General features: G+C 55.7%; 1 protein-coding gene across 2 annotated transcripts; it reads right to left on the bottom strand.

The window, feature by feature from the left end:
* Nucleotides 1–4,721: 4,721 nt before the first annotated feature.
* SYT12 (synaptotagmin 12) lies at nt 4,722–27,042 on the bottom strand. Of its 2 annotated transcripts, XM_040256425.1 has the most exons (8): nt 26,991–27,042; nt 20,713–20,769; nt 15,958–16,151; nt 13,883–14,275; nt 10,875–11,090; nt 9,590–9,710; nt 8,364–8,497; nt 4,722–7,042 (listed from the first exon to the last, which is right to left on the bottom strand). In XM_040256425.1, exons 2-8 carry the CDS (start codon nt 20,744–20,746, stop codon nt 6,869–6,871), a joined length of 1,266 nt encoding a protein of 421 aa, XP_040112359.1. In that variant the 5' UTR covers nt 20,747–20,769; nt 26,991–27,042; the 3' UTR covers nt 4,722–6,868. The 2 variants fall into 2 exon arrangements, with proteins under 2 accessions (XP_040112359.1, XP_040112358.1); XM_040256424.1 differs by lacking the exon at nt 26,991–27,042 and having other exon boundaries at nt 20,713–21,053.
* Nucleotides 27,043–27,470: the final 428 nt, after the last annotated feature.

Here is a 27,470-nt window from a genome sequence, read left to right as displayed (position 1 = left end):
AGGTAGATTCTTTACCTCTAGTGACATCTGGGAAGGCCTCCTACTCCTATTAGCAGCCAGAATTGAAATATATATTTATAAGATGGGCACAAAGGCCGCCCCCAGATCATGGACTGTTTTCACTGAAGCTCAGAGAAACAGAGGGTGGGAGTCTTGGGGTTTTTCACCTTCCCCCACAAAGGTCATGACATCATTCCTCACGCAGTTCAAAGCCAGGAGGTGAAAAACCACTCTCAGCCCCCTTAAACCTCACCGTGGCCCAAAGAGGCAGCTAGGGCAAGAGTCACCGCCCCTCTGCTGAGCGGCAGAGTCCAGGCCGCTGACTCCTGTTCCAGGCTCAGCTAGGGCCATGGTCAGCAGGCCGTATGAAGCCTCACCTGGACGGAGGGAGCACCCCAGGACATCCCTTCCCACCCGTCAGCTGCCCCTTCCTCCCCGAAACTGCCAAAGGGCTGGGCAGTGACTTGGCACCGGACTGGGTGTGTAGCCACTGATCAGGGCTCCCCGCCCCAAGGAGTGGTGGGGAGGAACCCCACCCCCAACAATCAGCTGTCGGCCTCGTCATCCCCTAGGCTCCCATGATGACTGCTGTCATCAGGCGTTGGGTGGCAAGGCTGGGAGGCAGGTGGGGCCAGACTAGGGGTGGAGGGAGCTAAGAGTCAGGCAGAGGTGTTTGGCCTTGGTTGCTACGGGGATAATCACTCTAATGACACTCTTGATGTGTGTCATGCTTTAGAGTTTCACTGAACGTTTCCTAATAGTAACAGCGCCCATCAATGGACTGCCAACCGTGTGGAGGCCCTTCTGTCCCCTAGCAGGTGGGGAATGTTAACCCCACTTTACAGATGGGGCACTTGAGGCCCAAAGAGGTTTAAGCTCTTCTCTAAGATCCACAGCCAGCACGAGGCAGGGCTGTAACTGGAACCCGGTTCTGACTGCAGAGCCAGGCTTTCTTTCTCCCAGTTATCACACCTCGTATGCATTATTTCCTCTAGTGCTCAGACTGTGAGCTGGGCAGAGTGAGGGATCGGATTCCCCCATTCTGCAGATCTGGGAACTGAAGCTCAGAGAGAGGCAATGCCTTGCGTCAGGCTAGCACGATCCTGAGCAGAGATTTCAACCCACGTCCCCTGATGTTAAACCCAGCCTCACTCTCACTCTATGCTTCTGCTTCTGCCAGAGGGAGATTTAGTCACTGGCCAGAGTCTGCCCTGCTGCCAGGGAATTTCCCCAAATCTCAGACATTGCCGGGCCCAGGATGGTGCTGTTTTCTTGGGGGTTGTTTTGGATGAAGAGGTGGCCCGGGGTCACAGTCGGCCTGACCAGCATACTGTTTGCTGTTTTACAGTTTTCTCTGGCTGCTGTTCACCACCAGCTTGTGGGTGACGCAGCCGTTTGAGGCCCCAGCCGTCCCAGGCCCAGAGTCCTCCAGCACCCTGCTCAGCGGGTCACTGACCTGCAGACCCCAGGTCCTCGGCCTGAGGCGGAAGTCCTTCCTTCGAATGTAATAGCCAGGCAGGCTCTCCTGCCCTCGGCCGAGCCCTGAGCACCTCAGTGGCAGGGACCGAGGCCCACCCACCTCCATCCTCTAGATGGGAGTCCTGCCCCGGGCTGGAACCTAGCCGTGGCTCAGGATGTTATGTCCAGTTGACTGGCTGGACAAACAGGGAAAAGGAAGGCAGGTGAAGGAGCGAGAGAGAGACAAAGAAAGGAAGGTGGGCCGACTCAAAAGAATAAACCGAAGAAATAGATGAAGGAACAACAGTTGCTTGGCTGAGTGAATTCAGAACGTGACCTGAGCGCGAGGTCAGCAGACAGGTGACTACCCTCGGGCCCCCATCTGCTCCAAGGACCCCCCATGGCCCTGGCCCATCTGCCCCATTTTCTGACGGTCCACCCCCATCCTCAGTGAGGCCGGAAACTCCCTGCTGTCGGGGCCGAGTCTCTGCTGCCCCCGTGTGGCCACTCTGCTCCCTGCACCATCAATACGCAGGGCTACGGGCTCTACTTGGTGTTCCTGGCTTGTGGTGTGGGGCGTTCATGAGGGGGGTGGAGGCACCCGGAGTGGGTGCCAGAGGAGGTGGCATTTCAGAAGCCTGGTCCTGCGTCCTGCCCTTTGGGATGTCTTGGCAGGGGACACAGACGCTTTGCTCTTCAAACCTCCCAATGTACCCCTCCAACTCCTTTTCATCCCAAACACCAGATCCCAGAGCTCCAGAACCCCTCCACCCAAAGCCTTGGCCTCACGTTTACTGAGCACCCACTGTGTGCCAGACACTTGACATGTGGCATTTCATGAGCTTCCTCTGTGGCTCAGCTGGTAAAGAATCCTCCTGCAGTGCAGGAGACCTGGATTCGATCCCTGGGTTGGGAAGATGCCCTGGAGAAGGGAAAAGCTACCCACTCCAGTATTCTGGCCTGGAGAATTCCTATGAATTCCTATCCTCCTTTGATGAATGAGGAAACTGAGGCCCAAAGGGGACAGGTAATTTGCCCAAGATCCCACAACTGGTATATGGGGGTGCGGGTGCCTTCAGAGACCTTCTTGATCAATATACCCATTCTTCAGATGGGGAAATTGAGGCTCTTGAGGGGAAGGAATTTGTCTCACAACAAGTAAGCCGCAGACTCAGTCTGTGGCACGTGGAACCCAGAAGGGCTTCTTGTCCCAAGTTTCCTTCTGTCTGGCCTCCCCAGACCCACGCAATTCCAGTCACCATTTAACTGGAGCTCAGGGCTGGAGGCACAGGCCTCTCATCCCTGCTTTGCTGTTACTGATCCCTCTGGCTGGGACGGGAAGGTTGACAGTGCGGTGGGAGGGGGTGGAGAGTGAGGCAGCCCTGTGGCCCAGCCCAAGTGTCCATTTGGCTTTTTGGTCTGTCCCTTCGGGTGTCTGCAGGCATAAGCAACAGGCGGGAGAGAGGAAGGGAGAGTTTGAGCCGCTGTCACCCGTGGCTGCTGCCGTGGCTCCTCCTACCCCTCCCACGTGCAGGCCTGGCCCCCCACTGCCGTTGTCAGGACGTGACCTCCACACCTGTCCTCTTGGGTGGGGCTCGGCCTATTCCTGAGGGCTCCGACAGAGGGCGCTTGGCACCCTTGAGGCCTGGGGCTGGAGGAGCAGGGAAAGGTGCGGTAGGAGGGGAGGAAGGGGCGGGAAGAGATGGGAGGACCATGGTTTGGGCCCTGCTGAATGACCATAAAACCTAGAAGCAGCGGGGCTGCTCCTCACTGAGAGGAGGGCTCGCTGATGTTCCTCGTCATGACTCCCAAAGCTGCTTATGGTGCCATCTGCCCCAGGTCTCCCTCCCTCTGCCCCGCTCCTGCCCAGACCTCACTGCCAGCCGGTCAAGGATGTTCAGACTCACCTTGGACAGGAAGCCTCCCCGGCTCCGCCCCACCTGGCCTTTCCAGCCCTAGCTAGCCATCTGGCTCCCCAGACGCCTGCGCAAGTGGTTTCCCTGCCATGAGGCTCTCTCCCTCCTCCATGCACTCAGTCCTTCCCACTCTGCTGTCTCCTCCAGGAAGTCTTCCCTGATTTCACTCTTTCTGGGCTCCCGCAGGGCCTGTTTCACTGGTTACCACTGTCTGCTGGGCATGGGGAGACGAGGGGGCAGGAATTCTACAGAAGCTCTTCACTTAGGCCCTGAGGTAGGCAGACCTCCTGGGAACCCTCCCCCCATTCCCCCCTTCTGCTCCCTGGCCCAGATTCTCCTTCTCCCGTTTGCTGTGATCTTCCAGGACAGGAGAGGGGAAAACCAGAGCAGCCTGGGATCCGGAGGGGCATCTCTGCTGTCCCTCAACTCCGCCCTCGAGAAGCTGGGGAAGGAGGCAATGTAGTTTAGTAGTTGAGTTCTAAGCTCAAGAGCCAGAGAGCTTGAGCTCGAACCCCAGCTCTGAGATGCTCTGGCTGTGTGACCTTGGGCTAGTTACCTAACCTCTCTGAGTTTCAGTTTCCACATCTGCCAAAAAAAAAAAAAAAAAAGCAGCAGCAGACTGTAACAGTACCTGCCTCTTAAGTCTGCAGGGTTGCAAGCCAGGCACCAGCACTCACTGAACGCACCTGGCCCATCGCCCCTCCAAGCCCTTCCTCTGGTTCCCTTCTCCCCATTCTCCCTGAGTTTGCTCTTAGCAAGGCTGATAAGTTGACCAAGGTTTTTCCACTCCTGCCCTTTTCCACATGCTGTTTCTACTACCAGGAAGGCTCTTTAGGTCTTATCCACCTTTTTTTGGCCTTATCTCTCTTGCCAGGTGGTGCTGGTGGTAAAGAAGAACTCGCCAGCCAGTGCAGGAGACATAAGAGATGTAGGCTTGATTCCTGGGTCAGGAAGATCCTCTGGAGAAGAAAATGGCAACCCACTCCAGTATCCTTGTCTAGAAAATCCCATGGACAGAGGAGCCTGGCAGGCTACAGTCCATGGGGTTGCAAAGCGTCAGACACGACTGAGTGACTTGTCCCTCTTACCCTGAGGGACTTGTGCCTTCTTGCCTTGATCTTGCTGAGACAGCTTAGCGACATTCCTCAGTGGCCTTCCTTGAGACTCCTGACGGCCATTCTCCCAGCCAGGCGGCCAGGCGGGGCCCCTTCTCAGAGATGCCCTGCCAGCCTGAGGGCATTGGTCCTTGGGATGGTCTCCCCATGGGGGAGCCTCCTGCCCCTCTGGCGTCCAAGCAGCAGGGGAAGGTGTGCTCACAGCAACCCTCACGGAGGCCCGAGTGCCTGATTTCCGGAGACAAAGGTGATTTGGGGCGAGCGGGGCTCCCTGGCAGCCCCCTCCTTCCTGCCCCAGCTTTATTTTGGTTCTAGAATCATTCCAGTCAACATACTTGGTCCCCACCATGCCCATCCAGGTGCAGAGTCAGCATTTCATGCAGTTAGGGGGAGGGGCGGAGGGAGTCCAGAAGTGGGGGTACACAACACGGTCTGCAAGGCAGAGCCACTGGGCTGAAAAGAGTGGAAGGTCTCCCAGGCTGCAGGGGCTGGCCAGCTGCATGTCCCCCGGCCCTGGGCTGGCCTGGGGTACGTAGACCTCCACCCAGTGGACAGCCTGGTCTCAGGGCTGGGCCACAGCCGCGTCAGGTGGGGAGAGCCACCATCTGGGGCTCTCTCCCGTGACCACCCCAGGGCCCCCTGACCTCACTGGGGGCCCCCCAACCTACCTGGGTGAGCCTGGGTCTCTAGAGGCAGCCAGCGGGAGAACCCACCTCTCACCCGAGGGTGGACCTGCGGGGCCTGTTGCCGTGTCTCCTCCCCACCCCCATCCCATCCCCCTCAGGGCGAGAGGCACACCCCCGCCTACTTCTCTGGGGCTGCCTCTGCATGGAGCTGCCTTGGTAACACCTGGAAGGCCAGGCACGCCTCCCCTCGAGGTAGGGTGGGGTAGGAGCCAGACTCCTGTGGGCCTGTAACAGCCCTGCCCTGGCTTCCAGGCTGGAGCCCCCTGGGGTGTCATCCACACGCAGAGCACCCCCTCCCCAGAGGGCCAAAGCTGGGCTCCCCTGAAGCCACAACCTGCCGGCCTCCTCTCTTGCCCCAGAGCTCCATCCTGGCCATAAATGTTTCTCCTGATGGCTCTCCTCGAGTCAACCCCTCGCCTGAGAAATTCAGGGTCTGCTTCTGGAGCTCAGCCTCAGGCATCTGATGTTCTGATGGTTTGAACTGGGCTCCAGAGCCACCTCCTTCCTTCCCTGGGCTTCAAACCTGTCCCCCAACTCCATCCTGACCCCCCTCAACGTCCCCCCGACCGCCACTCTGGCCACCCCTTCTCCAAGGTCCCGCCCCGGGGACTCCACCTCGTCCTCCCAGGAGCCTGTGCCCACAGAGGCCTCGCCCATGCCCCTGGCAGCCTGTATCCTGTCCACCCCATTGCCCCCAGCCCCCCTCAGCTGAGGCATCTCTTTTCCCCACAGGGCCTGGCCTGGAGGGACGCCAACCAACACAGTGGAGCCAGTGCCTGATTTGTGTGGGGCTAAACACAGATCTGGGTTGAAGAGTGGAGGTCTCCCAGGCTGCAGGGGCTGGCCAGCTGTGTGTCCCTGGCCCTGGGCTGGCCTGGGCTGGGGCTGGGCCTCTTTGGACCCCTGGGCCTTATGAGGGTTATGGTTCTAGGGATCAGATTTCACAGGGGATGAGGCTGGAGGTGCTGTCCCAGGTGGCCTGCGGGCCACCGCTTGGCCTGGTCCCTTGGTCCCTCCTCCTGCCCAGAGAGAGGCCCTCGTGCCCATGGCAGCAGGTGGAGGACTGCGTTTGTGACATCCTGCCCAGCTAGGCCAAGGCTGGGCTGTGGCCTGGGGCTCAGCTCTCTCCCTGCCCCTCCCAGCGCAGCTCCATGCTGCCCCCCATTCCTCCCTGTCCCCCTAAGCCCTCCACAGGTCCTGGTGGCAGGGCTGCCATCTGCACCGAGCAGATCACCGGGGCAGGGGGATCTCATCTCCCTGACCTCCTAGGGGCCAGCCTTGTTCACGTCACCCCAGCCCCTCGCACAGCAGCTGGCCCCCGAGACTCACAGGGTCCCTGTGCATGGCTTCCCAGCAGAGGTGGGGTGTGGGGAGCTCTGAGAGGCCAAGGCCCCCCAGGCCGAGGGACAGACCTGCTGGGGATCTGAAAATGGGGGCACAGGGGGCCGATGCCTGGCTGCGCTCCTCGGGTCCCGGCGCAGCCACAGCTGGTCCTCAGTGGGAGACAGCCCTGGGTCCCTTGACATCCAGCCAGGCCTGTTCCTCCACCGCAGCCCACACAGAGGGATTATGATGGCTCACGGGGACTCTACCGGGGACCCCGGCGTTCACGGTTCCGGCTGGATGACAGAGAAGGGTGTCAGAGCTCGGCTCGTGCTGGGCTCCAGTGCCCACCCCGGCCCTGCCCTGGCTGTTAGTTTCGCCGGACGGGGTGCCACATGGACACGGGCCTGCGCAGCGTGGCCAGCATCTGGTTCCAGTGGGTGGTGCCCATGCCACTGGCTGACGGCCCGATGATGACGTGGCCCACGTTGTCCCCACGGCCGTCACTGCTGCTCTCAGCCACCGTCACACGGAGAGACAGGTCCTGGGGAGGAAGTGACATGGGTGCTGGGGACCAGGGGCGGTGCCAGAGGTCCCCCATGGCCCCCAGACCCCAGTCGGGTGTCAGGCATGGCCCCCTGAGTCTTCATCTCTGACCTGTCTGACCCCACAGCCCCGCCTCAATGCTTCCTTGCTGGGTGACCTTGGGCAATGACTTGGGCTCTTTCTATGTCAGTTTCCCCATCTCTAAAACGGTGGTAATCATAGTTCCTATCTGTTCCAGGAACAAAATGAGTTAAAAAGCGCAGAGTCAGAGCATTATGGATGTCTGATGTTGTGCCTGAGATACTATGTTGGACTCATAATTTAGGAAGGGAGGAAAGAAGTTGCTTGAGATCAAAGTAGTGAAGCTGAGACTGGAACCCAGCGTGACTTCTCTCCTTCCTCTCCCCCACCCCTCAGCAACCCCTCACCCCGCTTTGTCCCAAGAGTCAGCCCGCCCTAAGAGGCGGTGAAGCAGGAGAAGTGGCAGGATGACCACCTAGGGGAAGCGGGGGGCAGAGGGGTGGCCTGCCCCATGAGAGTGGCAGGGGAGGACCAGCCAGGGACGCTGAGATGTCTGCCTGGATTCGAAACACCCAGAGTGAGGCAGAGTTCTGGGTTTTCAAATTCAGACAGGGTGTCCCAAGAGGGGAGACCAGGGGATTTCTGTACAGCCCCAGGGCCCAGGGGCAGATTTGGGCTTAAGGCACAAAAAAGACGGATGGAAGGAAAGAGTAAGGGAAGGTGATGAGCTCCCCATCCTCTGAGGCAGGCAAGCCAGCTTACCAGCATGGCCCTGGTAAGCCATGCTTACCTTCAGTCCTCTCACCCTTGATCTGTGATATCTGTGCTGGGAAGGGGGTCTCCCTGGAGCATATTGCCTTCTGAAGGCCAGGGGCCTCTGGGGAGGTCAGCCAGGCCTCTGTAGGTAGAACTTCAGGAGAATGGGGGCCTGACCTTCGGGACTTGGCCCAGCCCCGGCTCATCCCTAGGGCTGTGCAGTTCCCTCCCCTGGGAACCGTCTTCCCCCAGATCTCAGCTTAGCTATCCCCACCTGCCCGGCCGAGCCTGACTGCCAAGGTCTGGGTGTTCCTCGTGGGCTGGCACTGTCTGGGGACTTCCCTGCTTGTCTGCTGTGAGCTCCCAGGAAGCAGTGCCTGTATCCCTAGGACCCACCAGAGGGCAGGTACCTAGCGGGTGCTCAGTACACGCTGCTCGACTAGAAAGGGGATGGCTTAGGGCCAACCATCACTACCTGAAGGAGCCCCGAGGATCAGGCTGGAGGGAGTGGAGGGCCCCTCCCCTGTGCTATCCCCCCTCACCTGGAGCACAATGGCCGGCACGGAGAAGATCATGGCTTCATTGAACACTGGGTTAGGGTCGTCCCTCTTCACAGCTGTCTTCTTTTTGCTCATCTTCCTCCCATCCTGCAGTAGGTACACCTTGACAAAGGGATCTGTGGGTGGGGAGGAGGGTGGGGTGAGGACCAGTGCCACACTCACTTGGCACAGACCTGCCCAGTCACAGCAGCGCACTGGTTCCAAACTCCCCAATCATTCACTGTTTTTTTAACACAGCTCTTTGGCTGTGCCAGATCTTAGTTGCAGCAGGCACGATCTTCAATTTTCTTTGTGGCCTGTGAACTCTTAGTTGCGACATGTAGGATCTAGTTCCCTGACCGGGGATTGAACCTAGACCGCCTGGATTGGGAATGCAGAATGGTAGCCGCTGGACCACCAGGGAAGTCCCCGCAAGCCTTCACTATCACCATTCTCTCCTGAAGTTCTGCCATGAGTCCTTTATTTCTTTCCTATTTAACAGATGAGAAAACTGAGGCTCACACGCACGTCAAGAGAAGAGCTGGGCTTTGGACTCTGGCAGCCTGCCTCCCAGCCCATGTGCATGCTCCCCTCGCATGATGCTGGGGGAGCTCTGCAGAGCCATCATTTTTCACTTTATAAATGGCCCAAATGCAAACGTCAGCTCTGACTCACCCGGCGCCCGTTCAGTGGAGCCTGACTCAAGGACGTGGGGCTCTGGAATAACGAGTTGCTGTCTGCTCGTCACCACCTGCTGGGGTGTCCTTGCTACACCTGCTGGGACCCAGGGTCCCCCAGGCTCCCAGTCAGGCTCCTGCAGCCCCCAGTCTTCAGTTGCCAGGGGCTGAGGCTCACGCAGACCTGAGACATCAGGCCCCCCCTGATACCCACACCGACTCAGTGGCCCTGGTCCCCGTTTGGGATCTGGGATGCAGTCCAGACTCTGGGATTGCCCACTGTGGTTTCACAACCAGTGCCCCAGCCTCCTGCTCTCAGAGTCGCATCCCTCCCCCAGGGGCTCCCTGTCCTCCTCCATGGGTCCCATGTTTCCCCAGCTAGATTAATCTTCCCACCATGCAGAGCTCCTGAGCCAAGCCTAGGCCGGGGGTGGCGAGCCTGGCGCTGGGCCCTATACCTGCTGATGCCCCCAAGTCCCCAGGGCTTAGCAGCTAGGGCGCAGCTCCCACCTGCCACACAGAGGAGGAGCCAGGCAGCCAGTGGGGCCTTACCCGCTGTGGTCTTGTCGTTGGTCCAGATGAGATTCTTGGCTTTCACCACGACCACGGTCAGGCGCTCGGCCGTCGGGAGGTAGCTGAGGGACAGTAGGATCTCGCCCACAGCGTCAGCAGCCTGGAGGACACGTGCGTGGCTCAGAGGGCTTCTGACCTTCCTTCTCCACTGAGAAGCTGCTGCTCTTGGAGCTCCTTACCCCAGGGCACCAAGCTGGTGGGACTGAGAGAGGGACCCCTCGCCTACTCCATGGCACCCTCCCCACCCCCCACGGGGTATGGTCCTGCCTTGGAAGGAGGACCAGAGGTTGCCTGTCAAATGTGGCAACAAAGGCATTCCCTCATTCCAGACCGAAGAAAACATTCTGTGGTTGTAGCGCTTAGAGGGTCTCAGTGGACTGAAATGAGCAGATCCTTTGCTTCATATCGGCTCAGATGGTAAAGAATCTGCCTGCAATGCAGGAGGCCTGGGTTCGATCCGTGGGTCAGGAAGACCCCCCTGGAGAAGGGAGTTGCAACCCACACCAGTATTCTTGTCTGGAGACTTTCATGGACAGAGGAGCCTGGCGGGCTACAGTTGATAGGGTCGCAAAGACTGAGTGATGAACACTATCACATTCGCTTGCTTGAAAAACAGTGATGCTCCCCAAGAACTGCTACACTTAGGAGGCTGAACTTCAGCTTGGCCTGCGTCTGAACTAACTCACTCGAGGGCCAGAGAGGCACTTCCCTAACAGAACCTCTACAGGAGCAGAGCTTCTTAAGGTTTGCTGGTAGGAGCAGCAGAAGAGCTGTGAGCAGCGGTCAGGGAGCTATTCATTTGCACGCAGTAATCTGAGTTTCTTTGACTGTGGCTCTCTTTCTCTAATCTCCTAAAAGTGAAAGAGAAAGTCTCTCAGTCGTGTCCGACTCTTTCTGACCCCATGGGCTATATAGTCCATGGAATTCTCTCGGCCAGAATACTGGAGTGGGTAGCCTTTCCCTTCTCCAGGGGATCTTCCCAACCCAGGGATCAAATCCAGGTCTCCTGTATTGCAGGAGGATTCTTTACCAGCTGAGCCACAAGGGAAGCCCAAGAATACTGGAGTGGGTAACCCATCCCTTCTCCAGCGGATCTTCCTGACCCAGGAATCGAACTAGGGTTTCCTGCATTGCAGGCGGATTCTTTACCAACTGACCTAATCTAAAGATGTTGGCACTAAGGCTGTTTTGAGGACAGTGTATTCCCTCATCTAAAGTATACACCAGTGATGCCATCCTGGCACGTGCAGGTGGGCAGACTGACCTTGTTCTGGTCCTGCAGGTAGAGCCAGCCGCTGAAGGGCTGTAGCGGGAGGTCAAGGACAGAGAGCTTCAGCTCCACCACCCCCGTGCTCACATTCCGCTCATCTTCATCGATGCCAAACACTGAAAATCGCAGGCTCTTCTCCTCCAGGGCTGCGGGGTCCAGCGGGATGGAGAACTTCTCATCGAAGAAGATGGAGTAGGCATTCCTCTGGATCTGCAGAGAGGAAGGGCGGTGGAAGGAGGTCTGATGCTGGGGAGGAGGCGGCAGAAGATGCCGGCGAGGCCACGGTAGGGAGAGAGCACTGGACGGGGGAGTCTGGAGACCTGGGCTACCATCAGGCTCTGTTGACCCCACACCTCAATGTCTATCCTTTCTTTGGTGGCTCAGCCCTGATGATATAAAAGCCCTGATGTCCTCTTCTCAGAGGTGAGCATCTAGTAGGCTGGCATTCAAAGCTTGACAAGCTGACCTCAACTAATTCCCATCTTCAGCGTCCATGGCTCCACAGAACCCTTGCCATATGCCAGCTGAGATGGCCATCTTTTTGGCACACATTCAAGTCCAGCCCTGGGGCCAGGCATACAGTGAGGAGGGATAACTGTCTGTGAAGCTGAGAGCCTTAGATGTCCAGCCCTCGTGGGGCCTGGCCCAGGACGGTCTGAATGTCATGGGGCAGATGGATGGATGGAATGATGAGGCCAGGCTGGGAAGACTCTGTTTCTAAGCCTAGTCCTGCCTGGTGGGCGCCACTGGCCTCCTCCCAGGAAGCCGTGGGCAGTCACCCGGGCAGGTGCGTGCGCGGGCCCTGCTCCCCACTCCGTGGGGGGCTGCCTTAGTCACTGCCTGGTGATATTTTAAGAGAGGAGCTGTCATCCCTGGTACCTCTCCTGAAGCCGGGGAGCTGCCCCCCCTACTCACTGGGATTGGCTGGGCTAGGGTGCTAAGGCGCCTGCATTTCTGGGAATAAACCTGTCAGCACCTCCAAGTGTCATGAGCCACATGCTCCGGTCACGCTCTGGGCTGAGGATAGGCTCTTACACCGCCCTGGGGGCTACATCCCCGACCCGGTCACCCGCTCAAGCATCAAGGGCTCCTCCCCCATCAGACAAAGCCCACCTCCTGATCCTGACCCTGGCATTCAGGCTCTCCATGATCTTCAACTCTAAATTCCTTCCTCTGGCCAAACCAGCCTCTTGATTGTCCCCTGCCCATAGGAGTGCAGGCTCCCTGATCAAGCATGTAGATGGAGAACTCTGGGGTCGAGTTCTGGATCTCCGGCTCACTTGCTGGGGTTCTCGTGGGCAAAGGACTTCTAGAGCCTCAGTTTCCTCATCTGTAAGATGCCCTCAGTCCACCCCTGTCCTTGGGGCTAATGAGAGGGATGCAGATGGGCCGGGCGCTGTGAACCAGATTCTCAGCACACATCAGGCTGTGGAAGCAGCTGTCAACCTGTCCCCTCAGGGGATGGACCCAGAACCACCCAGGGTCCTCCAAGCAGCTGAGGCCGCAGGCAGCATGGCTCTGGGCTCGAGAGAAATGCTTCACGGTCCTGACAGACAATCCATGGAGAGCTGACCAAGGACTAGGCTAAGGACTTTATATATATATATATAATACATACATATATGAGAAGGAAATGGCAACCCACTCCAGTATTCTTGCTTGGAAAATCCCATGGACAGAGGAGCCTGGCAGGCTATAGTCCGTGGGGTCGCAGAGTCGGACATGACTAAGCACTGAATATATTTGGCTGTGCTAGGTCTTAGTTGCAGCGTGTGGGATCTAGTTCCCTGCTGTCCAACCCAGGCCCCCTGCTTTGGGAGCACAATCTTAGCTGCTGGACCACCAGGGAAGTCCCAGGACTTTGTAGATATTAATGCATTCCTTCCTCAAACATGATGATGCCCATCTGACAGATGGGGAAACTGAGTCACAGAGTGTTGAAGTGACTCACTCCAGGTCACACTTCAAGGAAGCAGAGAAGCAGGATTTGAACCCAGGCAGTCAGGCTCCAGGGTGCTGCTCCTAATCATCCCCTGGACTGCCTCTTTGAAGCTGGCCTCCTCACCTCAGCCCTACGTTGGTTCTAGACCCTCCTGGAATGAGGGGCAGAGTGGGACAGGAGGGGAATGACAGTCTGCACTGCTGAGGAGCAGCCTGTTTTCAGCACGGGAAGCAGGACTGGATGCTGGGCCCTGGACCTCAGACTTCTCCTGCTGTGGTCAGAGGCCGTGCTGGGCTGACCTTGTCTGCTGGTGCCTGGCACTATGGCATCTCGTGTAGACCTGGCTCTCTCTTGGCAAGGCAGGGGTGCCATCTGGAGCGGAAGCCTGGAGCAGGTTGCTGGGTCCCTTTTCGTGCCCTTTCCAGCTTATTCTCCACCTTCCCTCCTTTCAGCCCCAGGAGCTGACCTCCAAGGGCTACATCAACAGGCTCCCTTGGGGTTGGCCGGGAGGGGTCACTGGAGGGAAAACAGAAGCTGGAGGGAGGTCAGGGTGCTTATTCCTCCAGTCCTTCTCCGCAGGATGGCTACGAGTTGACCACGCCCCTTAACCAAAGGACATAGTCCTTATCCAGATGGCCCTTGGCACACAGTGGTCTCTGGGTAACTTCCCCTGCCCCCATCCCCTTGGACCAGGGTACCACACCATCCCTGAGGTCGCCCTACATACCACCACAGCTTTATAACAGTCCTGTTACCAAACTCTCCCCAAACGAGCCAACGTGAACCTGCCATCCCTTCCCTGCCAGGACCTGAAGCTGACACAATGGACAAATGGACAATTACACGGGATTCGTGAGGTAGGTTTGCTGGAGGCCCCAGACTCTCCGGTCCGTCCTCCCTATACCTTCCACCCTGGGACCAGCATCCAAACTCTCTAGCGCCCTGCTCAGATCCTGCCTGGCCCAGCAGCCCTGCCTGCCTCAGCAACCCTGCCTGCCTCCTGCGAGTCCGGCGCTCCCCCGCCCCGCCCCCTTTGCCCCGCCCCCAAGCCTCCACTCACCCGGGAAATGCCCACGATCTGTTCGTCCGGCAGCAGGCTGACACGCATGAAACAAGACTCGAAGCTGGCTTCCTCCCGCTCCAGGAGGTCCTTGCCCTGCAGCACAGCCACGTGGAGGGTGTGGGAGGCGGCGTCGTAGTCCATGCTCACCTCCACCTGGCCCAGCGTGAAGTCCTGCCCGAAGTTGTTGCTCACGGAGGAGACGGAGTTCAGGGAGTCGGCCGACTGGGATTTCCGGAGGGTGCCGTAGGGGGCCAGGTCCAGCTCCCGGCCCATCAGCTCCAGGGGCCCCAGCTCGCTGATGCTTTCAAAGGTGTCCTCGATGCTGAGGCTGCCTTTGCGACTGGGGGGCCCCCTAGTGCTGGCGCGCTGCGCATTCCAGGCCGGCACTCTCTAGGGCGAGAAGGGGCATGGGAGCATCGCAGGGCAATAGGCTTGGTCTTGACGACATGCGGTTAGTCCCGTTTACGCAAGACACCTCTTAGCTCCCCTTTTGCAAAAACGGGGCATGCCTTAGAAACATCCTTCTTTAATTTTATTTCATGTTACTTAGTTTTCTCTCTCTATCCAAGATACAAGAGAGCCTTTTCTCAAAATGTTTATTTATATGAACTGAATTTCTTTAATAAAGATGTTCACTGAGATGATGTGTATGAAAAGGAAAAATAATTAGCAATCTAAGTGTCCAGCAGAAGGGGAACGGGTAAGAACACTAGGCTACAGACACTCAACAGACAATGGAGCAGCCTCAAGGAAGCTTACAAAAAGTCTACCACACGAGAAAGCTTTCATGTTGGAGAACACTAACTCTAATAGGCAAATCTTTCTTTTTCTAAATTGATCTTGGGAGTTGAGAAAACAAAAGCTTGTACAGTAAGCATCTCTCTTGTTGGTAGTCTTCATTACCATATGTTTTAATGGCTCCATTAATTTGCTGTTAAGTGGATAGCCATAGTTTATGTTACTATTCCCTTACTGTTGGACGTTTATCTTGTGTTTCACAGACATAAACCATGAAGCATTGAGTAGCTTTCTTAAAATCTCGACTTAAAGAACACAGTCCTTTTGACAGCTTTTGACACATGGTTCCAAAACACTCTTTGAAAAAGTTGTGCCAATTTACAGTCCTCCCAACAGAGTAAGAGAACATTCCTTCCAAAACCTCAAATGAGCGAAGCATGAGGGGCCCTTGTCTGGTAACCGGTTCTGGCTGTGCTTTCTGGAACTCTCCATGATGTTAGCAAAAATCCTCTGCCAAGTGTCAAGTGATGAAATGTTTAGCAATATATAAAGAGCCCTAAAAATGTTTACACTCCCTGATACAGTAATTTCACATCTGGGCATCCTTTCAAAGTATGTCATCCCACACGAAGACAACGTTTTACATATAAACCACTTACTGTATTCTTTACGGTGGCATTTAGTAAATCATGGCACAGACATAAAAAAGAATCTTATGCAGTCATTAAAATGATGTTTATGATCAACAATATGAGAAAGTGCTTCAACTTTAAGTGAGATGAAAAGAGTAGGGTGTTAAATTCTATGGAGAAATGACATCCATTGTATAAAAACTGCATGGGAAAAAGATTGGGGCGGGGCCTGGATTTAAAATATTGGAAAATAATTCACAGTAGCTTGCCTCTGGCTTGTGGCCTTCGGGGAGGTTTTTCTTGCTTTTATTTTCCTGTATTTTTCACAGGATGGTGGGAAGGGTTTGTTTGTTTGGGGGTTTTTTTGCTTTGCTTTTAAAATTTGGCCACATCGCATCACTTGCAGCATCCCAGATTACCCAGTTTACGCAGGCCCTGGGAGTGAAAGCACAAACTCCTAACTTCTGGCCCCCAACACCTCCTAACACCCCAGGGGTGTTTTAAATGGAAAGCATACATTCATTCACCAAGTATTCATTGATTACCTAGCTGGGCTCTGTTGGAGATGTGGAGGAAGACAAAGGACCCTGTTCACAGGAGGAAATTAACCAGGAGCGAGTTGGGGAGGGCGTGAGGTCAATCATGAGAGTGGATGGTGGAGGCAGGGGCGGGGGTGTGCACCCACGAGCACAGAAGCCTCACCTTCTGCCTGGCCTCCGTGTAGGTCTCGCCATACTTCTGCTGAAGGTATCTGTAGTCATAGTTTGGGAACGGGGAGGGGCTGGGGAAGCTCCCCGATGTCCAGAGCTTCCACAGGCTCACGGCTGCAATTCCCAGCAGAGCCAGCGCCCCAGCGGCGTAGACACCCACCTCCCAGTCAGGGGGGCTCTTGATGACTGAAGGCAAGGGCAGAGTAGTCTCTCATTAATGGGCCTTGGGGCCTCTCAATCATTACACATCCCCACCCAGGGAGTCCCCAGTTCAGCACCGACTTGCTTATTTATTGAATAAGTATATCTATGTATATATTTTAGTCTTTACTGAATTTGTTATGATGTTACTTCTGTTTTATGGTTGGGTTTTTTGGCTTTGAGGCATGTGGGATCTTCGCTCCCCAGCCAGGGATTGAACCTGAACCCCTGCAGGTCCCTGAATAAATATTTATTCAGTGTCTGTCATGTCAGGTTTTGTGCTGGGGGCCCAGTGTTGAACAAGATATACACTCTCTAATTTCTGCTTTTGGTCGCTTTCCACAAAAACACATTTCTAGCAGGAGCGACACTTGGTTAGAGCAGGTGAAGAGCTGCGAATAATAGTTAAATATTCCTTAGGCTTTACACGGTTAGGGTTGTTCTTGCCTCTCTGAGTTCTCTCAGCCTTCAGAGGACTGCTGCTTCTGGATAATCAAAGCAGACTTCTGGGATCTGAGGGGAAGCGGAAGGGGGCTTGGGGGAGAAAAAGAAATGATCCCCCTTTATGCCTCAACCTTCATCAAGAAGAACCCAATGTCCATCAGTCGATGAATGGAAAAATAAAATGTAGTACCTTCTTACAGTGGAATATTATTCATCATGCTACAACATGGTTAAACCTTGAAAACATCATGCCGAGTGAAGGGAGCTAGTCCCGAAAGACCGTATGTTGTATGATTCTACTTCTATGAAATGTCCACAATAGGGAAATCTCTACAGACAGAAAGTAAATTAGTGTCAGGAGCTGGTGGGGGGAGCGGTGGGGGGTGTGGAGTATGGAGATTCTTTCCAGGGTGATGAATATATTCTAAAAATTGATTGTGCTCATGCTTGCACGATAGACTAACTACAGCCCACTGAACTATACCTTTTAAGTGAGTGAATGTATGGCATGTGAGTTTTAGCTCCATAAAACTATTACTGGAAAACAAACAACATACAAATAAAAATACTCCAGCCAGAAGTGAGAGGTGGCTGTAGGCTGTGCAGGGCTTGGGGACAAATCTAGAAGCTCAGATGCTTTTTGGCACTGGTGAGTCAATAATTTTCCTTATCTGAGCCTCACTGTGCCCAAATGGTAATTAACCACCCCCTCAGCTGTGCTGGGTAGGTCCTCACGTAGCACAGTGCTTGGCCCATGGCAGAATCATGAATGTTACGTCACTCTACTGGGAAACCTGGTTCTTCAATCCCCCAGAGACGTCAACGAGATAGTAAGGTTCATTTTGCAAAAGATTGAACTGTTGGCAAATACAATCCTCTAAAGCATTCTCAGTGTTGCCTCTACACTTGATTCAATTGGGGACACCCAGGCACACAAGAACTTACCCAAGGTCACAGAACCAGGAAGGGGTGATGCTGGGACTCCAATTCTGGCAGCCAGACTCCAGAGCAAGCAGGGGTAACCATTGCCCCACCCGCCTCTGCCCGCACAGGTCCCCAGCAGCAGGGTGGAGAGATGTAAGGAGGGTGTTTCAGGAGTGGAGGTTTCTCATCACACAGCTGTTGAGCACCCACTATGTGCGAGCACCCCCTGGAGCCCCAGGCTCAGTCCCTTAAGTGGGTCACAGTCCCCGGGGGTGGGCAAATCAATACAGGACAGTGATGGGTGCCATGATGAGAACAGCCCGGGGGGTTTCGCAAAGAGGGACGCCCAAGCTGGGACACGCAGGACCAGCAGGGAGCGTGCGGCCAAGGTACTTCCCCGGTGCTCCAGTGGCTAAGCCTCTCCGCTCTCAGTGCAGGGCGCCGGGGTTCAGTCCCTGGTTGGGGGGGAGGCCCATGTGCAAAGCTCAGAGAGTTCAGAGCGCCCGGTTAACAGTGAGGGAAGGGGGCGTTTGGGGCGGAGTCATGCAGCTCTGGGAGGCCCCAGCCCACCCCTGCTGTGCTGAGCCCAGGCAGCTCCACCAGAATATACAACACTCGTTCCAGAGAAGGGCAGGGCCCAGCCTTCAGCCCTGGCATTTACCCAGCTCTCAGCACCCTACAGTGTCCCTTCCTCCACTTTGGGGATCTTCCCAACCCAGGGATTGAACCCAGATCTCCTGTACTGTGGGCCGATTCTTTATATCTGAGCCACCTGGGAAGTCTCCAGAGGGGAACTGAGGCTAACAGAAGCTAAAGAACACATCTATTAATATTTCTGGGCTCAAGGCCACCAGGGTGAGAAATAGAGAGTCTGGTGTAGGTGCCTTGGCTCCCGGAGGCCACCTCGCCTCCCTGGCTCCTGACTCCTCATCCAGAAAGAGGGCATGACACCAAAATCACCCACCACCCAGTGCATCCAGTGGTCCCACCCAGGGGCGGGGGCGCGGTTATTCTAAAGGAAAAATCTCAACAAGTTTCCTGTCTGCAGTGAGCCAGCGAGTCTGTATTTGTAACAGCAGAAATCTGAAAACAGCCCCAAGGTCTGACCGAGGGAGCCAGTGGGGGCCGGTGGCGCTGTCTCAGGAGGGACCGTTACTGGGCTTTGAGAATGACAATTGAGGTCATCAGGACATCGCCGCGGCAATGCAGAGAACTGTCTCAGGTATTGTTAAGAGAAGAAAAAAAAAAAATCAATCCCCAACACGGTATAATCACATGATTTTGATGTAAAAATCACACAGCGTGTAGGCAAGGGCTGGGCGGACCAGAGAGAGGAGAGAAGGGGCAGAAGAAACACGGATGGAGAGACAGCGAGCAAGCCTGTGTGCTCCTGACTTCTGCTGCGAGAATGCAATTTGTGGGATAAATAAAACCACAACAAGGAGCTACAGAGGGCCCAGAGCAGGCCAGGCTCTCAGGAAGTCCAGTGAATGGGGGATGGGAAGAGGCAGGACCTGGTGACTGGAGAGCGAAGTGTGTGTGTGTTGTGGGGGGGCAGGTCTCCCACCCAGATGCACAGGCAGCCCAGGAGGCTCACTGGGGCCTGGGTGCTGGCAGGGGGCCGACACAGTCCACACAGGCAGTGGACTCGGCAAGGGGGCTAAGCATCACCAGGTCCCCCTGAGAGTGAGGATCCCAGGGGTGAGGGCCTGAAGCCAGCACCCTGGTTGGCACAAAAGGGGGACAGGACAGACAAATCCCTAGGAAGCTGACATGAAACGATGACAGTTAATGCTCATTTATTTACTCATTTTATTGCATACCAGCCTCAGGACCGTATGGGAAGAGTTCCCCTGGGGAAGTGAGGTCTGAGCTGAGACCAGGAATGACGAGAAGCAGCCTTAGGAATAATTGTTCCCTCACTTTGCCAGGCTCTGCTCCAAACACTTCCTGTATATTAACCCACTGAGTCCAACCTTGAGAGGATGGTTCTATTATTATCCCTATTTTATAGACGGGGAAGCTGAGAGATAGATAACCTGACTTCAGCTCTGTGCTGGTAATCTCACATGAGTCTCGAGGACTTAGCCAGGCAGAGGCAGTGAGCACTCCAGGTGAAGGGCACAGCATGGGCAAGAGCCATGTTTGCACAGTTGGGCACTTCACACATGTTAGCTCACAGAGGCTGGCAGCATCACCCCCACTTTACAGATGAGTAAGTAGAGGCTCAAAGAGGTTTCATCACTCACCAAAGGCCACGCCAGGGCCTGAGCCAAGGCTTATGAGCCTGCAGGTGGAAAGTGAAAATTCCTGGCTGGGAGTTGGGAGAGGTGGTCTGTCCTTCAGCTCTGCCCTGGGCTGGCTGGGGGCTGAGCTAGAGGAGGAGGTGGAGGGATGGGGAGCTGCGCCCTGGGAGACCTGGGTCCATGTCCTGGGTCTGTTACTCAGTCACTGTCCCTTTCCTGAGCCTCCCTTCTCCCATCTGTAAATAGGCAGGGGAACAGAAGGAGAAAATATGGCGAGTGCATTTCAGCTGTGACACCATCCGCCATCAGCCTGAGTGTGTCTGGTGTCCTGAGGCTGGTCCCAAGGGAGCTGCCTTTGCTAGACTGGACGACCACTGAGTTCAGTATCCTGTGCATCTGATATCAACCTTCCTGGTTTTCCTTGCATTTGGCTCCAGGAATGGCCCTAGGGCAGCGGATTCCACAGGGCAGGCTCAACCTTAGGGAGCAGCAGGACAGGGGCCTCCTGGGGGATCCCCTCAAGTCCTTCCACAGGAAGGCAAGCAACTGGAACAGACAGAAGAGACTCAGACTGGTCCCAATCCAGTGTGAAAGCGATAGCGTCAGCTGCTCTGTCCTGTCCGACTCTTTGCAACCCCATCGACTGTAGCCTGCTAGGTCCCTCTGTCCATGGAATTCTCCAGGCAAGAATACCGGAGTGGGTGGCCCTTTCCCTTCTCCAGGGCATCTTCCCAACTCAGGGATCGAACCCAGGTCTCCCACATGGCGGGCAGATTCTTTACCATCTGAGCCACCAGGGCTGTGTGACCTTGGGCAACTCTGTGACTATCCTTATCAGTAGAACGGGGCTGTTACTGGGGTCCCACTGACACCCCTACCCCGGGTCTGGCAGGAGGGTCCTGTGAGATGGCTCACTGGCCGCGGGGACTCACCGCTCAAGTGATATTCTGCCACGTCCACGGCCATGCCGCCTGCCGCCAGGAGTGAGACTGGAAGGGAGAAGAGAGTCAGTGGAGGGGGCTTCAAAATGTCACCACCCCCCGCCACGCCGCACATGCCCAGCATCCAGTGCTCACACTCAGGTGGAGGGGGCCTGGGCAAATGTAGTGGATTTTTATTTATTTTAAACTTTTTATTTTGTATTGGGGTATAGCTGATGAGCAACCAATGTTGTGATAGGTTCAGGTGAACAATGAGGGGACTCAGCCATCCATATACATGGATCCATTCTCCCCCAAACCTCTGTCCTATCCAGGCTGCCACATCACACTGAGCAGAGTTCCATGTGCTATACAGTAAGACCTTGTTTGTTATCCATTTAAAATACCGCAGTGTGTACATGCCCATTCCAAACTCCCTAACTATCCCTTCCCCCATCCTTCCACCCCCTGGCAACAATAAGCTCCTTCTCAAAGTCTGTGAGTCTATTTCTCTTTTGTAAGTAAGTTTATTTGTATCATTTAAAAGTAGCAGCTTTTAAAAATAGCATTTTATTTATTTTTGGCCAGTCCCTATGGCTTTTCAGATCTTAGTTTCCAGACCAGGGATGGAACCTGGGCCCTCCTCAGTGAAAATGTGGAGTCCTAACCACTGGACTGCCAAGGATGTCTCTAAAAAATAACATAGAAAATGTCCCTTAAAAAAAAAAAAGTAGTGTTTAAAGCACTTTTCAAGCACTCCGAAACCTCACTTCAGAGTTTTTATTGTTCAGTCGCTAAGTTGTGTCCGACTCTGCGATCCCATGGATTGCAGCATACCAGGCTTCCCTGTCCCTCACTGTCTCCTGGAGTTTGCCCAAGTTCATGTCCATTGCATCGGTGATACTCGCCAACCAACTCATCTTCTGCCACCCTCTTCTCCATTTCAGGGCTGCCAGATGCAAAAATGCAAGATGCCCAAGGACACGTGAATTTCTGATTCATTGTTGGTAAAAGTATGTCTAAATATTGCATGGGACATGCTTAAAAATATTCACTGTTTATCTGAAACTCAAGTCACCGGCATCCCATATTTGTATTTGCTAAATCTGGCAACCCTATTTCATTTCCATCCTACCAACAACAGGCTGATCATCAGCGACTTGGTTACTCATTAGAGTGGCCCCTCAGGTGTTCCCCAGGACTGAGTTCAAATGCTTTTGTTTAAATTGAACCAGAAATGCTACATTTCTGCAATATTCTGTTATCAGTCCTTTCTATGCTTGGGACCGTTTCCTCCTCATCCTCCACTCCCAAGTTTTATGAACCACTGAAGGTTTGACTAAGTTGTTCTAGAAAGGTCTAGGAGCTCATACAACTCATTACCTGAAGCCAGGCGACTGCTCATGGTTTTATTACTGTATTTACTAACAAGTAAGCTGGCTCGCAGACAGGTTCTAAATGGGGTGGGGGTTTGGTAGAGGAAGGCTAGGGTGAGCTGTCAGGATCTCAGCTCAAGGGACCCCAAGGACAGGATAGTTTCCATCCTCTGCATTCCTTCGGGGTTCCAAGAGGTGGTTACAAGCAGGTGAGTTGGGGTGCCCACAGGTCGGGGGGTGTGGATGAGGTGGGTGGTCAGACCCTCAGAGTGTCTGTCTACCCAAGGGCAGCTGCTTTTCTGTTGCTGCAGGAATGCCAATCTAGCCTGCTGGTATTTGTTTAACGTGTGGTTTCTTGATTTTTAAATGTTGCAAACAATTCACAAAAAATCTAAACACCATTCAGTAGAAAGTAAAAGCTCCTGGGTCGTAACCCGTTTACAACTCCTCAAAGGATGCTGTGGGCTCCCTTTGGGACTGGGGTCCAATCAGGGAGTGACCATTTTCTAGAATCCTAGGGTAGATTCCCAATTTGTCGCTTTGAAGTCAAGAAGTAGGGTGCCTTGACCCAGACAGGGTATTCCAGCACATGTGGAAGTGCCGCGGGTCCCAGGGCAGGAGGCCTCAAGAAGTCGGGGAGGATAGGGCCCTGGGGCGAAGCCTGCCCAGGTCCACAGACAGCTCCTTGCTCCCTCCCAGTTCCCTGACGATGCCCCTACTCCCACGGTGAGATGGGAGTTGTCATGGTGATGGGAGGGCCGTACTAACCAGGAAGGGCTTCACCCATGCCAGTTCAAGTAGAAGCTCATTCCTGGAACCTGGGCTGGAGATGGTGATAAGGACCTTGCCAAGTACTTCTTATACTCAAGCTGTAAGCACTTTGCATATGCATTACCTCATTTAATCCTCTAACAACCCTTGAGGTAAGTACTATTATTATCTCTGGTTTGCAGAAGAGAGCCCTGAGGCAGGGCAGTGACGTCATTTGCCTAGGCAACACAGCTAGGAAACTGTTCAGTGCAGGCCATTCTGTTCCACACTTGCTCCCTAACCCCTGTGCATTACTGCAGGAGGGCATATGGTTTCAAAAGGTGTCTGAGAGACTGCCGGCCAAATCAGGTACTGTGTACATGCCCAGGGTGGCCCTAATTCCTGGCAGAAGGGTTCTGGATATGTTGAAACACACATGTTAATATGAACACTCATGTCCCGGCCTGCCTCTGACTTGCTGGGAATCTGATCATACTATCGGCTTTATTTCCCGCTTACCCGGCCCAAGCTGACTTCCTGCACTGGGACAGCCCATGCCAGCAGCATATTAGAGTGGGCTGAGGACATCCTAGTGGCAAGTTCCTATAGTTGGGGACAGAACCCTGTATCTGCCACATTGGGCATCTGGCTGTCAAGAAGCCCCCATCTTTCCAAGGCTACCACATGGCCCACCCTTCCCCCTCCCCTCATCACAACACCCCGGGAGCTGTGCGTTCACTGAAGGCACCAATGACTCTAGGCTCAGCCAGGCCAGAAGGTCCCACAGAGAACCCCTGTGAAGGGGGTGGAGGCCAAAGCACCTCTGCCTGAGAGGAGGGAGGAGAGGAAACAGAGAGGCTGAGGTTCTTGGGAGGAGGGCAGCCTGAGTAAGCTTTGAACCCCAGATTTTCCCCCTCACTAGCTCTGAGCCTCAGTTGTCCCATCTGTAAAATGGGGTTTATGACTGCCTTATCAGGGTGTCAAGAGGGAAGAAGGAGGAAGTGAGATGGGGTTTGGCAAATCTTAGCTGCTGTGATTATTTGCCTGTAAATGGTCCAGTGAAAGTGAAAGTGTTAGTTGCTCAGTTGCGTCCGACTCTTTGCGACCCCATGGACTGTAGCCCACCAGGCTCCTCTGTCCATGGCATTCTCCAGGTAAGAATACTGGAGCGGGTAGCCTTTCCCTTCTCCAGGGGATCTTCCCAACCAGGGATGGAACCTGGGTCTCCTTCACTACAGGCAGATTCTTTACCGTCTGAGCCACTAGGGTCCAAAAGAACCCCAGGCTCCCAATTTTGAGCAGTGGAATCGTGTGGGCAGCGCTGCCAACCTGCGGATGGGGTATGTTTGTCTCAAAGTGAGTTGCCAGCATTCAAAAAGTGGGGAGATTTCCCATTGAAAAATGGGTTTGTTTACAAGAAAATAGATTTTCACCTTCCCTTTAAAAGTTAGATTTAGGAATAATGGGTCTCAGCCTCCCCCACCCTAGAGCCAGAGCTAGAGCTGAGTAGGCTGCGCCCTTCAGATGGGACCTGGCATCTTCTACCCTCGCATTTGCTTTCAGAACCTGCTGGCCCCTGGAAGCATCTCAGTTCATGAGCGTGGTAAGCAGGCTTTTGGATGAGTTAGGGAAGGTTCAGAAAGGTTAAGTGACTTGCCCAAAGCTGCACAGCCAGGAGAGGTGGAGCTGTGCCTGCCATGCCGTCCTCACCTTGTCTATTAGTAGCCACAGCCCCGTATGGACTTCAGAGATGCCCTCCCCATGGCCTTGCTCAAGACCCCTAGGGAGCAGAGCCTGTCCTCATTCCCGCTCCACAGAGGATGAAAGTGAGGCTCAGAGAAGGTCAGTGACTGTCCAAGGTCACCGGCCAGTAAGCAGAGAGCTGAGACCGAGCCAAAGCTCGTTCTGCAGCCAGCGCCCTCCTTAATGGCTTTACTTACCACTCCCGAGACCCCTGACCCCATCCCACCCACTACAACAGCCTCCGCAGACTCCTGCTGGCAGCCTGGAGGTTTGCCGGGCAGAGGGGCTGAGGCTCCAGCTTGGAACAAGATGCTGACACGGCACGCCCGAGCCCAGGGCAGCCCATGGCCAGAGCTGCCCTGAGTTCTGACACGCAGGAAATGGGGCGCAGCGGGGGTGGGCCAGAGCCGTCCCAAACCCTCATCTGAACCTCGTCCTGACACCCTTCCTCACTCCATCCATTCATTCTGGCCCCAATCCTCCAAAACCTAAACTGCAGGGAGCTTGTTCATTGAAAACCCCTCTAGGTTCAAATGTAGTCTTAATCATACCTACTCAGCAACACCTACCTTTTGCCGTAAGAATCAGACACAGTCCATGCTAACTGCCTCCCGTGGTGCCTGGCTCGTCGTATGCATGTGATATAAACCTGACCACTGAATGGGTAAACGGATCTCCCTTTGACAGATGAGGAAGCCAGGGCTGGAGTCACTCAGCCTATGAGTAGCAACACTGGGACTGACTCCAAGGTGCGAGGGATCTGGGCCTGGGCTCCTGGCCACCATGCCACCTCCTGAGCAGGCCTTTTGGGGGTGGAAGATGGGTGGGAAGACCTACCACAAGACTTACTGGAATCTGACCACGGGTCGAGGACCCCTCCTGAGTTTATCAAGACGTGGCTTTCCAGGAATTTGGTGACTCTGGCAGGGGAGGGGCTCCCCCTCAGCCCATGTCCTAGCTCAGTGCCCCGAGCTAGCCAGCTCTTGGCTCCCTTCACCCAGAAGCCAGCAGGCAATGGGAAGGATCAGGGGCTGGGACCGGGGAGCCCTCGATCTCGAAGACTGGGAGCCTCTCTAGGAGCTTCAGGTTTGAAATTCTTTTCAAGGGCTCCCTCCCACTTTCTGGAATAACCATATCCTGCCACCATCCCCTCCCTAAAGCCCACAAAACCACAGTACAAACCAGAGAGGGTGGTGGGAGCTGGCATTTCCTGGGCACATATTGTGTGCTGAGTTCTGTACCAAGGGCTCACCAGGTGTTATTTCAGCACAGCCTCCCTGCTGCCCTCTGAGAGGGCTGCTCCTCTGCCCATGGCACTGGTAAGAACACTGGAGGGCAGGGCACTACTTGCCCGTAGTCACCAGCACTGACGAGAAGCAGGGTCCAAGCTGGAACCCCGGGCTGGGAGACCCCACTCTCCCAATTTGCTTGGGGAAGGCTTCAGATTTCAGGATGGGGAGGCCGGGGGCTTGGGTCTTGACCTGTCTCCAGACTGGCTGTGTCCCTTTTGGTGAGTCTCATGCCCTCTCCGAGCCTCAGTTTCCCTATTTCTTAGTAGGAGGCATAGCTGCTGCTGCGGCTGTCCAACCTGTCACCCACTCCCTAGCTTCGGGAAGAGGTGGACATTCCAGGGTGCAGACTTGCTAGGTGCTTTGTGAAGAGGGTGGCCTCATTGGCTGGGGGCGGGCACTGAGTCTGTCTGCAGCCCATGGAAGAGGGGTCACTAGGATGGCTGGCTCAGGGATCCTCCACCCACAGGCCTGGCTCCAGATCCCCCTGTTTGGCCCCAGCTCCCCCCAACTTCAACCCAAATCTACAGCCCCAGGACCTCGAGACTGGCAGGCTTCCTCTCCCAAAATGCAATGGCATCAAAGGTTGGCAGAGAGACCCTGGACAGCTCCCCACCCAGGCTGGTGGTAGCAGACAGAGGCCGATGATCCTCTTGGTTCCCCGGGGGCCCCCTGGCAATGGGGTGCGACATGGGGCATTTCCTGAAAACCCAGCACCTATGCTGCGGGGACCCCCAGGATATTTGGGGACCGAAGTGTTGGGGGGGAGGCTGACCCTGGAGCTGGGAAGGAGGTGCGAGGCGGGGCCGGGGCAGCGGGGGCAGGCAGGGCGCTTTGAGCGTGATAGGTGTGCGTGCAGCGCGGGCGCCGGGGAGGCGTGTAAATGGCCGAGAGAGCCGCGTGTGTGCACACGCGGGGCGGGCGTGCGGGGCGCGAGGCGATGCGCAGTGTGCGGAGTGGCCGGGCCGGGGAAGGGCGCCCGGCGTGCGCTGTGCCGGCCGTTTGTGTGTGCAAGCGCGGCGCGGGTGTGTGATTCGCGCGGGTGTGCAGATGAGCGGGGCGCGCGGAGCCCGGGGGTCCCCGGCGCTGCGAGGGGGCACTGCGTTCATCCGCGCTCGGAGCGCGTACTCACCCGGGCTCCGCGGAGGGGCCGCCGCTCCGGTTCGGGTTCAGGCTCGGGCTCCGGGCTCTCGGCTCCCGGCTCCCGTCTCCTGCCGGCCTCCCGCAGCGCGCACGCACCGGCGCCAAGCCCGGCAGTCGCCGGAGGAGCCACCCCTGCAGTGTCGCCCCGCGCCCGCCTGGGAGGAGCGCGGCGCGGGCCGGGGGCTCGGCCGGGCCGGGGCGGCAGTCGGGAGCTGCGCCGCAGTCCGGGCACGCTCCCAGGAGCCCGTCGCGCGCTCCCTGGCGCTCGCCCGCCCGCTCTCTCTTTAATTTAAAGTGACAACCCCGAGCGCTCTCTCCGCTCCCGGGAGCTGCGCGGCGCTTCCGGGGTCTGAGCCGAAGATCCCCAAGCGCGCCCCGGATCCCAGGGGTCGTCCGAGGCCGAGACCAGCCCCGCGCTCCCAGGCCCAGGATGAGTCGGAGTGGGGGCTGGGGATGTGCTGACCGTGAG

The sequence above is a fragment of the Oryx dammah genome, unplaced genomic scaffold, assembly GCF_014754425.2.
Source record: "Oryx dammah isolate SB20612 unplaced genomic scaffold, SCBI_Odam_1.1 HiC_scaffold_15, whole genome shotgun sequence".
Classification (NCBI taxonomy): Eukaryota; Metazoa; Chordata; class Mammalia; order Artiodactyla; family Bovidae; genus Oryx; species Oryx dammah.
This window is presented reverse-complemented; position numbering and strand designations above follow the sequence as displayed.

Bases quoted from the DNA above. Each gene is read 5' to 3' on its own strand.
- SYT12 (XM_040256424.1), bottom strand. From the start codon at position 20,845: ATGCTGGGCATGTGCGGCGTGGCGGGGGGTGGTGACATTTTGAAGCCC. The intron at 11,091-13,882 runs GTGAGTGGAGGC...TCCTCTCTGCAG, and splicing joins AGATCGTGGGCATTTCCCGG to ATCCAGAGGAATGCCTACTC. The intron at 8,498-9,589 runs GTAAGGCCCCAC...CCCCACCCACAG, and splicing joins CAACGACAAGACCACAGCGG to ATCCCTTTGTCAAGGTGTAC.